This window comes from Phalaenopsis equestris, unplaced genomic scaffold (genome assembly GCF_001263595.1).
Source record: "Phalaenopsis equestris unplaced genomic scaffold, ASM126359v1 Scaffold000291, whole genome shotgun sequence".
In the NCBI taxonomy this organism is placed as follows: domain Eukaryota; kingdom Viridiplantae; phylum Streptophyta; class Magnoliopsida; order Asparagales; family Orchidaceae; genus Phalaenopsis; species Phalaenopsis equestris.
The window spans coordinates 10,560-22,384 of NW_018164733.1; the positions used below are offsets into that span (position 1 = coordinate 10,560).

The window sequence follows — 11,825 nt, forward strand, 5'->3', positions numbered from 1 at the left end:
ACAAAGTTTTTGACTATAAAATAACATTTGATAGCTTGTTCAAGAAGATCTAGCTAAATGGTACAAGAAATTTGCATCTTTAGTAATTCATGGGAAATAAGGGGTGTGAAAAGATCTAAAATTGTTGGGATTATTTTGTTTATTGTGTTCATATCTAACCACCTTCAACTTTTAATAGTTATTTTCTGTTGTGGATTCCTTCGGTGTCATCTATTAGATCTTACTTAGAATCTCGTGTGTAGGAGATATTTCTTCTCATAGAACTTTTCTTGTACTTGTTCGGCATTTCTCTTATTTTATCTGTGTACTCTTCATATTTGAATGTTTTAGGTCTTATCCTCTAGCGGTAAATTTTCTGTTAGCTTCAAATATTGAAATTATACTCCATATTTTGTATAGACAGCATGATTTAGTTTTATTCTTGAGCTTTTTATTTTGATAATGATTTTTTAACAAATTATTTTATTGTTTTTTGCAATATTTATTGCAGCTACAACTACAAGCACTGATGGAAACCTTGAGCTCAACGGAACCTCATTACATCAGATGTGTGAAGCCCAACAATGCCCTTAAACCTTCAATATTTGAGAATTCAAATGTCATTCAACAGCTTCGCTGCGGTGTAAGTTTTGTTTTAATGATCAGTTACGAATGGCTAGATGTTTTAACTAAAACTGAATTATTTGACACATTTCAAAACCATACCTGTAGGGTGTACTTGAGGCAATTAGGATCAGCTGTGCTGGATATCCAACTAGAAAGACATTTTATGAATTCCTGCATCGTTTTAGTGTTCTTTACCCTGAAGTTTTAGACGGGAAGTAAGTTGTTGTTTTTTTTTTAAACAAAGTTGCTATGCTTGTATTGGGATAGTCTGATACTAGGATATTTATATATGGAAAGCTTTATTTCTTGATAGCTCTGACGACAAAGTTGCTTGCCAGAAGATTCTTGATAAACTGGGTCTAAAAGGTTATCAGGTAAGCAGAAGTATGCTTCATAAAAAAAACTTGTTAATTTGTAGTTCCTGAAATATAAGTCCCAATTAAGTATTACATCATGATGCATCAAGGAACGAAGCCTGAAATATGCACCTCATTCTGTGGAATATTGTACCATCGGACTTGAGCATGTGCGATAAAATTTAATTTCTTACGTATCATTATTAGCCCTACTGTGAAGCTGCTGTATGCCTATTTCCTAATGGTTAATCATTTACTTGTTGAAGCATGACTAGTTTAGTTAGTCCTGATCCTGCATTCGAAGGCAGCAGAACCTCCTTTTAATTTGTATTTATGAAAAGTCATCAGTGAGTTCCATTCTTCATGTGGCTCTACTAACACTCAGTTCAAACTGATTAGCTTACTAAAATGGCATTATGATTCAAGATGAAATTATGAAATTGTATAATAGAATGACTCATATTTAGTATAAAATTTCAGAATACCAACTGTATCCATGCAAGTAAACTGTTTCACAGCAATGTTATGTGGCTTGGTTTCGATCTTGATGTTATGTGGCTTGGTTGGGATTACAAAAATTTATTCCTTCATTGCTCTATGCGATTACTTCTCTTGCTGAAGCAGAATCCTTGTCTTTCAAAATTGGCTCATGCTGCCTGTCTTGTTACTTTCTATCGCAGATCTAAGGGCACATAATTTAATTATGTATTTTTTCCTGGTACAGATAGGGAAGAGCAAGGTGTTCCTCAGAGCAGGGCAAATGGCAGAACTGGATGCAAGAAGAGCTGAAGTTCTTGGAAGAGCGGCTAAAACTATTCAAAGACAAATTCGTACGCATGTTGCTCGCAAGGAATTTCTTCGGTTACGCAGTGCTGCTATACATTTGCAGTCTTGTTGGAGAGGTAATGAATCTTCTGCAAGGTGAACTTGTATTTAATTTAAGCTTTATTTACGTGCAGATCTTCTCTGAGACATGCTTCAATGAGCCATCTATACATAAATTCTGCCAGAACTAAGGAAAATAATTTAACATATTGAGCTTCTTTGTTTCATTGCTGCAGCTAAACTTGCTCGTAAATTCTACGAATACATCAGACGGGAGGCTGCTGCTGTAAAAATTCAAAAGAATCTGCGGCGATTTTCTGCCAGGAAATCCTACAGGCGACTTCGCTCTTCGGCAATTGTGCTGCAAACAGGTTTAAGGGCAATGAGTGCACGCAATGAATTTAGACACAGAAAGCAAACTAAAACTGCAATAATTATCCAGGTACCTTCTAGGGTGGGAGATGATGAATGACTAGCTGTATAATTTATTCCCCTTACTATGACTAGTGATGTTGTGATGTTACCTTCACCGACCACCTTTTTTCCTATATTGATTTACAGGCTAAATGGAGATCCCACAGAGATTACTCATACTACAAAAATTTGAAGAAGGCAACAATAACCTATCAATGTGCATGGAGACAACGACTTGCAAGGAGAGAACTCAGAAAGCTGAAGATGGTTTCTCCTTATACTCATTAGACTTCCATTTCAACTTTTTTGGCTTAGGATTTGAATGTTTTTAATGCCATATCTTCTGGATTTTCTAATGATGTGCGAATGGCTTATGTTACCTGGATACATCTGTAGGCTGCAAGAGAGACTGGTGCCCTTAAAGAAGCAAAAGACAAACTGGAAAAACGTGTGGAAGAGTTGACATGGCGTCTGCAGTTAGAGAAGAGACTACGGGTAATTTATTTTTTGATGGGATTTTATTTCATTTATTTTCCTTCAAAATTTAAATTAGATGTTTATTTTTGGATTATGTACACGTGATACGCCAAAATCTGAATGTTGAGAAAGATGTTTTCTTCTACTGCTTATGTTTTGGCATTGGACATGCAGATTGATCTAGAGGAGGCAAAAGCGCAAGAAATTGCTAAGTTACAGGATTCTTTGCATGAGATGCAGCAACAAGTAGAAGAAGCTAATTCCATGATTATTAAGGAAAGAGAGGCTTCTCGAAATGCCATCGAAGAAGCACCACCATTAATCAAGGAAACCACTGTTATAGTTCAAGATGTAGAAAAGATTAGTTCATTGACTGCCGAAGTTGAGAGCTTAAAGGTAGACCAAAACTTAATCTGACAGTACTATTATGGGTTAATGTTTTACTAAAATGAATTCCAAGTATTATACCATTTGACTGAGCATAAAGCCATGACTATATTAGCATGTTAACAAAGCATCAGATGCATATATCATCATGTCTTGTCTTCCATGGGCTATTGTTACCATTTGATTGTGTCCAATATGATTTTTTTTCCCACTCGTGCCTTCACATTGTTGTGATTGTGATGATTTATAGATGTTCGTCCTTGAGAACCTTTGCCCAAATTGGAGAAATCAAATTTTCACTATCTTTGCTTTGTAAACTTGTCTGTACAGCCTTAAGATTTAGAATGTTAATTGGTTATGAGCCTATTTGATTTTTTTTTATTGTATCCAGAAATCAAATTTCATTCTATCACAATTTCACATTAATCTACATTTTACAAATCATTGGCTAGGAATAAAGTAAAAATTGCCATAAATTTGGTTTTTAAATATTGTTAAGAAGAGTACCAAATCAACAGAAACTTGGATGGTAAAATTGTCTTGCATGGATTCTTTTAGTCCAAATGTTTTTTACTTCTTATTCTGCATCAGGCTTTGTTGGCCGCTGAGCGGCAGATGAGTGATGCAGCCAAAAAGGCTTCAGCTGAAGCTCAAAATAGAGATGTTGAACTCCTGAAAAAACTTGAAGATGCCAATACCAAAGTTGATCAACTTCATGATTCAGCCCAAAGGTAATTTTGTTGGCCAAGAAATGATATCTTATTTCTTGTTTATCTTTATTATATCAACATGATGCAAAAATTGAGTGGCTTGTTGATGAAACATTGCATTTTTACTTGTGTACTTGTGAAATCATCTATAATCCTTAACTTTCTTCAGTTTGCATTATTTAAGATAAAAACTGTCTTTTACTATGTTCAGGCTGGAAGAGAAGCTCTCCAACCTTGAATCTGAGAACCAAGTGCTTCGCCAGCAAGCACTTGCAATTTCACCCACTGGAAGATCTTTGTCTGCACGCTCTAGAACCATGATCATCCCAGTATTTTTTCTGTTTATACTGTTCCTTTCTCGATATATTTCATTTTCAGGCTGTCTTCTTAGTCTCTTATATTTATATGCTAACAGAGAACTCCAGAGAATGGCAATTTATTTAACGGTGAAACAAAATTAGCATTGGTGAGTTTAAACATATTGATTTTGCTGTGCATCTCTGGAATCATGACTTAAAGCAGATTGATAAGGTGTGCATAAATTGTTATAGGATATGACTCCGGTTGTAGTCAATGCTAAAGAACCTGAAAGCGAAGAAAAACCGCAAAAATCTCTGAATGAGAAGCAACAGGTTTGTTTTTGACTTTTTTCTTCTCATCTAAGGCAAATATAATTTCTTACCTTAATGTTTTGCACTGCTCCACTTTTTGCATGTTTTGAGTTTATAATATTCTTAACACAATCACTTCATGGCGCAGGAATATCAGGACTTACTGATTAGGTGTATTACGCAAGATCTTGGATTCTCTAGTGGAAAGCCTATTGCTGCCTGTCTTATATATAAATGTCTTCTCCAATGGAGATCATTTGAAGTTGAGAGAACCACTATTTTTGACAGGATTATCCAAACAATAAGTTCTGCTGTGGAGGTGAGTTTGCCTTCAGTAAACAGCGAACTTGGTAGAGCCTTTGAACTGTTAGGTGAATGCTCAAACTTTTGAATATTTACTGAACGTTCTTTGGCTTCTGCTATTGATAGGGACAAGACAATAACGACATCCTTTGTTACTGGTTATCAAACTGTTCAACATTGTTGTTACTTTTGCAACGAACACTAAAAGCTAGTGGTGCTGCAAGCCTTACACCACAGAGGAGGAGACCATCATCAGCTTCTTTGTTCGGAAGAATGTCTCATGTAAGAAAATTATCCTCATAAGAAACATATACTCTATCCATGCACTTAAAGGATCTATCATCAGCTATTTGTTATTTGTTTTGGTTTTCAATTTTCGCTAGGGACTCCGAGCGTCTCCACAGACTACTGGGCTTCCTTTCTTTAATGGAAGGATGGTTAATGGACTGAATGACTTACGTCAAGTAGAAGCAAAGTACCCAGCTTTGCTCTTTAAGCAACAGCTGACAGCTTTCTTGGAGAAAATCTATGGAATGATAAGAGACAACTTAAAGAAGGAAATATCACCATTGCTTGGTTTGTGCATTCAGGTTTGGTTTTCAATTTGTGTTTGTGCATTTTAATTGCACTTGAATAGTTTTAATATTTTAAAATTGTTATGATCTTGTAAGTAGAGCTTGTCCCAACAAATCCAGGTATTTTCCTCCACCGGAGACAAATTTAAACCATTTCTGTTTACTGCATCGAACAGTTTTAAAATTGTTATGATCTTGTAAGTAGAGCTCGTCCCAACAAATCCAGGTATTTTCCTCCACCGAAGGCAAATTTAAACCATTTCTGTTTACTGCATCGAACAGGCACCAAGAACATCCCGGGCAAGCTTAGTTAAAGGATCACGATCTCAAGCAAATGCCATGGCTCAGCAAGCTCTGATTGCACACTGGAGAAGCATTGTTAAAAGCTTGGATAGCTATTTAAAAGCATTGAAAGCAAATTATGTGAGTTTATAGCAGTGAACCATCTTATAATGCAGAACCGCTGCCCAAAAAGCTTATTAAATGTTGCTATTTTTGTAGGTTCCTCCATTCTTAGTCCGTAAAGTGTTCATTCAGATATTTTCATTTATCAATGTGCAATTATTCAACAGGTATGATTATATTCCTCCTCTTGCTTTTCTTGGGATATTTTCCTTCACCATTTTTTTTCAAGGGAATTTATACCTTATTTATATTATCATTGTCATTTCTTTAGTCTTCTTCTACGGAGGGAATGTTGTTCATTCAGCAACGGTGAATATGTAAAGGCAGGACTATCTGAGCTAGAACATTGGTGTTGTGCCTCAACCGAAGAGGTGAATTTATATCTTATTTATATTATCATTGTCATTTCTTTAGCGTACTTCTTTGTGCCTGATATTTTGTTCATGCAGTATGCAGGTTCGGCGTGGGATGAATTAAAGCATATTCGGCAGGCAGTTGGGTTTTTGGTATGTTGACTTTATACATACTTCTTTGTGCCTGATATTCTGTTCGTGCAGTATGCAGGTTCGGCTTGGGATGAATTAAAGCATATCCGGCAGGCAGTTGGGTTTTTGGTATGTTGACTTTATATATGTTAAAAATATTTATTTATTTCCCAATCATCGTTGCTTATCTATCTGTATTCAACCATCTAGGTGATACATCAAAAGCCGAAGAAGACATTGAAAGAGATAACCAATGATCTTTGTCCAGTGGGTGACTCATCTTTATATCCCATGCTGAAATAAATAAAAGCTTATTATACTCGTTTTACTGATCTATTTGTTTTAATTACAATAAGGTACTAAGCATTCAACAATTGTATAGAATCAGTACTATGTATTGGGATGACAAGTATGGCACGCATAGTGTGTCTTCAGAGGTAATTTATTCAATTTAAAAAACTATGTGATTTGAGAGTTTTTTAAGAGAAAAGTGTCAAAATACTCCCTCGACTCTTTCGCAGGGAGTCATTTTAGTTTCAGAGTTTATAATAGTGTCCATTTAATCCTGTCTCTTTTAACATGGGCTGAAATAATTCTCAAAACGGACTGTTTTAGCTTCAATTTGAACAGCCTGGGATTAATTTAACACTTCAATACTCTGGGATTAAAATGACCTAGTCGTGTAAATTGTCAGAGGACTATATTGACATTTTACATGTTTTTTTTTCTGACTTGTGTTGGAATGTTATACTTTTATGCTTTTAGGTTATTTCAAGTATGAGGGTTTTAATGACCGAAGACTCCAACAATTCAGTTAGTAGTTCCTTTTTGCTGGACGATGATTCTAGGTAAGAAAACACATCTTTCTAAAGCCTAGTTTTAACAACATTATAGGAATGTGCAATTTACATCTTTTATCTCCCTTTTTTTTTTCAATAAACATGAAGCATAGGTGGATGATATCTCCAAATCTATGGAACAAATTGACACTTCGGATGTTGACCCACCACCAATGATTCGTGAGAATTCAGGATTTTCTTTCCTGCTCCAAAGGTCAGAATCATAGTTTTAAAATATGATGGATCCAACTCCTTTCAAGATGGGACTCCTCCTACACGTTCTCCACAACTTGTGCATAAGTCCCCCCTTTTCTTTCCATGTAATTATTGACGACTCTATTCTTATGAAGTTGGTTGGTCTCATGGATTCCAGATGAGATTTATAGGGTTTTCTCCTTTTCTTGTTTCCCTTACTGTTTTTATTATTTTATTAATTGATTTTTTTGCCCCTTATTGTAGAGTGGTCTTGTCCGACCTAGGTTTTAATTGTAAACCTGGGTTACTATTGCCTTGTGCTTAGGTCTTGGTCCTGCTGTTGCTGAAGGCAACCACAAGTGTAATTTTGTTTGGTTTTCAAACTTCTTTTGTAAAAAAAAAAAAAAAAGGTAGTTATAAGCATTAATATTAGTGGCGTCTATTTAGACCATTACTAATCTCTATTATGTATAGTAAAATTTAGAATATTATTTTTTGCATAGGTGCAAGCAAATGTTTGTGCTTTCGGGCTTTCGCTAAAAATCAGATTTAGCTATTGATGGTTACTTAATGAGAAGTTACTTTAATCTTTGTGGATTATATGTTTGGTGTATCAACAACTCTCAGAAGTATTTTTTTTTTAAACTGGTTGTTTGATTCATAGTTATTAAGATACTGGTGCTGCAGAGATTTTATTACTATTGTCATGCCATGTCTTTGTTATCTATTAAAAACTGCATATTTTCCTTATTATTATGTGGTTTGTGGTGGAAAGGAGAGTAATTTTGAACAATACTGTTTGTAATAGAAGTTATTTTGAATTGAAAGACAACTAGATGCTGAAAGAAGTAATGGACTGATTTTTCATGCCCCTCTTCTTGTGTTCCTATTTTTTATGTACTAAAATCGGTTGTGGATATATCAATCATTCAATTATGATGGTACTAATTGGACCATTATACTGATAAATCTCGTTAATGTGTTTTATTACACTGCATTTTGAATTTTCTTCCAAGGCATCTTACTAGGCACATTACAAGTGTTGAAATAGCTAGCTTTTGGAGCGATGATATAGTGATTTGAGAAGGAAATTATTTTGATCTAATTTGATATATTTTGAGGTTAATCTGAACATGTGCTGTGTAGGCTGCTTTATATTTGCCTTTCTTATGTTGGGCATACCACATGCCGCATAAATTTTTGAATCGCTCAACTTTAAAACTAATTGAAATATATGTTTTCATGCATGGTGGTATGTATGTAAATAATGTCTGGGTGTTAGATATGTGAATGCATAGGAACTGAGTGCTAGTGCTATGTGTGTAAATCTTCCAATATAATTCGATGTCTCTTCCTCACCTTGTTACGAACTTCTCAACTTCATTAGCCTCGAGAAATCCCTCCTTGTCTCTGTGCTTATAATGTAAATGCCACTTTTGAAGGGGAATGATTTTTGAAAGTTTCCCGCAGACTCCTTCCAAATAATGGATATGAATCTATTATTTTAAGGAAATTAATTGTGATCGGCAAAAAACAACAAGTCTTTGTTCCATTAAGTGGGGATATCTACATAAATCTATTTTTTCCGTTGTGTCATATTTAGTATTCTCCATTGTGTCCTATTTAGAAAGATGTCTCGTCGTTCTAGATCTTAAGTCAAACTTAAGACATTCATTCTCTTAATAGGGTTTAGGGTTGGTCGATTTTTAATATGACCAATCATTTAAGACAACACTCTAATTTTGTTTGTCGTTAGAGCTATTCCAACCCTTTCAATGATATATTGGTTTTACATTTTGTCTTTAGGAGTCTCGAGTATACTTTTATAAAATTTTCCTTTAAAATCTCGAGTATACTTTTGTAAACATAATAGTCTCAGTGCATTCCTTCACTTCAACCGTCCAATTTATTTTCTACTAATGAAGGTCCCATCTATATCACCATCACTTAGAATAATAGACCCTAGATGATTAAGGGCCCGTTTGGGGCAGTTCATAAATGCGGCGGAATTTTTGAAAATGTAGTCTAACCATTTGGTTTGTGCGTTTTTGCAAACACTGTCTACTGCGTTTGGGTTTTTTACACTAAACGCAAGTCACGGATCGATCTCAACAGTCGACCCGGGGGCCGCGTTTCAGGATAAACTGTTTATCCTGAAACTCACAAGCTAAAGTCACAAGCTGCCTCAAATAGATCCTAAAACTCTTAATTATCTAGTTGTAAAATGGACTTGCATCTATATTTGCATCTAGTATAAGTGGGAACATTAATTGGATAAGTGGATACATACTTTATTTTTAAAATTGTTCTATGACAATGATTATTTTACAATCATCACAACTAATAATTAATTCAAGTAATAAGAATCATCTTCTCATGTAAAAATTTTATATGATTGTTCAAGGATATAAATAACTTTAAAAAAAAAACAAACCTTGACCTATTGTCAAAATTATTTCACTATTTAAATCATATAAAATGCCAATAGTATAAAATCAACTTTTAAAGTTTATTTTTAAAAAATCTATAGATACTTATATCACTTTTCAAAACCATCAAAACATATTTAATAAATTTAATTTTAAAATTCGATGAGCAAAGATGATAAATTTTAGCTTACTTGGATCCTTGAGAATGGTTGGCTTGATGAGTTTGTCACAAACATGGATTGACCTTTTTGACTTACACTACGTGTCGTGATGGCACAATCTCAAATGATTATCTAGTCAATGACTGAGTGAACTTAGGATTGCTATGATATGATTGATGCATTACAACATTTGATCTTTACAAGTTATTTGGCTACTTTCATGTGCTTTGATTAGAAGATGTAATTTCTCTTTTATAGATAACAAAAGCAAACAAATTCTTTGTTTTTTTTGTAAGAAATATATACTAAATGACACAATAAAAATGTTCGGATCTTGAATTTAATGTATATTAATTATTAACTGCTTAAATGGTCATAACAAAATTTATGCATAATAATTAACCTCCCTTGTAGTTTTATTTTTTTCTATTTATATTTTAACTATAAAAACTTTACAAATGGGCTAAGATAGAAGCACAACCCTTGAACATTACATTGTAACATTGAACAATACATCCAAATCTATATGACATAAAAGACAATGAATAGGAACAAAGAAAATTTATGACTTGTACCTTATGCTCATATTTCTAGTTTTTGGTAATTCAACTTTTTTTTATAGAAATAAGGGTTGGTTGCTCTTAATAAAAGTCTATATGATTATTTTATATTTTTCTACTAGGACTATTCTGCAAAATTTAGTTCTACACAACTTATTTATGCCACTTTTTATTTATTTATATTTATAAAGTTAGACATGTTTATGCTTGTTCATGATTTATCTAGAATCATATTTTTGATAAGTGAATAAAAAATTAATGTCAATAAATTATTTAGTATGCCAATCAACTCGAATCAACATTAAAAGAAATCATAAAATTAAATTTATATTGTTTTAAGATTACATTTCTCATGGATTATTTTCACTTTGCATTTTTATGAAAAAAAAATTCAAAGAAGAGTCTTCATCTGCATTGATTCTAGCCAATGCACTTATAATGGCATGATCTAACTCTCTCACATATAATTAAAATACTTAAGGATATTTAAATTTATATGCATTCATGTTACATTGGTGTTTCATCCATAAACAATTTAATTATATTTGCTTATGTAATTGTATAAAAATATGCTTAGGTTATGAAAATATCGATTCAAGTTATATAAGTCTAGTTCAATAGTCTGTCTTGGATAGTCCAATCACCCATGTTCTCTCTTATATATTACAAAACTCTTTACTCATTTAAAATCTACTAAATAGATTTTCTATCTAATAAATTTTGCCTCCTTAGCTTTAGATCATAAACCTCATATGGATAATGTAATTTATGTGTATTAATAATGTTTATAGGTTGCATTGATTTCTTTCACAACTAAGGGTGTATAAAGTTATTATTTGAGATAATATGCATGAAATCTTGATCATGTCATATCTATCTTCTTCTAACTTTCTTACTAGCAGTTGATATCCATTTCAATCCCCTTCGCTCTACTTGGTGTTTTATTAAGGTCATTTGTTATCTCATTCAAGCTTACTCATTAGAGAGGTATAGTTCCTTTACTTTTAGTGTGTCTTAGGATCTAAAGTTTAATTAATCCTATGGAATATTTCCTCTTCGAATACTTTTATAACAAAATCTATTTCAATTTACAATAATTTTCAAAATCAATGAGCTTATAATATATAAAATTTTGTCAATATTTTACTCGAGTTTCAATAAGGCTAGTTGCTTCTATCTCATTAAACCATTTTTCATTTCTTTTTATTGAATCTCCTCTACGAAAAGCCCAAGGGAATTTGTTACAAACATTTTTGTTCAATAAAAAAAACTCTAACTCTAACTTTGTTGTTTAAAATAAAAGTTAAGGGTGATTAATCACTACTAAAAAAATTAAAGAATTCAAAATTATTGTATTGATTGAGCAAGTAAAATTTTTTACAGATTTAAAATTTAAAAAGAGGGATAATGGCGAGAGTTTACGATTATATGAGTTAGAGTGGCTATTGAGCGTTTTAACTTCCTTCATATTGTTAGAGTAAGAAAGA

The 11,825-nt window shown here is 33.1% G+C and overlaps 1 protein-coding gene across 1 annotated transcript in view; it reads left to right on the forward strand.

The window, feature by feature from the left end:
* LOC110025127 (myosin-17-like) overlaps positions 1–6,292 on the forward strand; it is a gene marked incomplete at its 5' end in the record, with an annotated part of 10,839 nt that extends 4,547 nt beyond the window's left edge. The window contains 19 exon segments of the mRNA XM_020725415.1: positions 491–622; positions 712–821; positions 920–980; positions 1,687–1,864; positions 2,024–2,229; positions 2,349–2,468; positions 2,598–2,696; positions 2,853–3,074; positions 3,657–3,796; positions 3,987–4,104; positions 4,191–4,241; positions 4,327–4,407; positions 4,535–4,705; positions 4,816–4,971; positions 5,073–5,279; positions 5,547–5,687; positions 5,766–5,836; positions 5,941–6,040; positions 6,227–6,292. Coding sequence (XP_020581074.1) covers positions 491–622; positions 712–821; positions 920–980; positions 1,687–1,864; positions 2,024–2,229; positions 2,349–2,468; positions 2,598–2,696; positions 2,853–3,074; positions 3,657–3,796; positions 3,987–4,104; positions 4,191–4,241; positions 4,327–4,407; positions 4,535–4,705; positions 4,816–4,971; positions 5,073–5,279; positions 5,547–5,687; positions 5,766–5,836; positions 5,941–6,040; positions 6,227–6,292 — 2,430 coding nt within the window.
* Between the last annotated feature and the right edge of the window lie 5,533 nt (positions 6,293–11,825).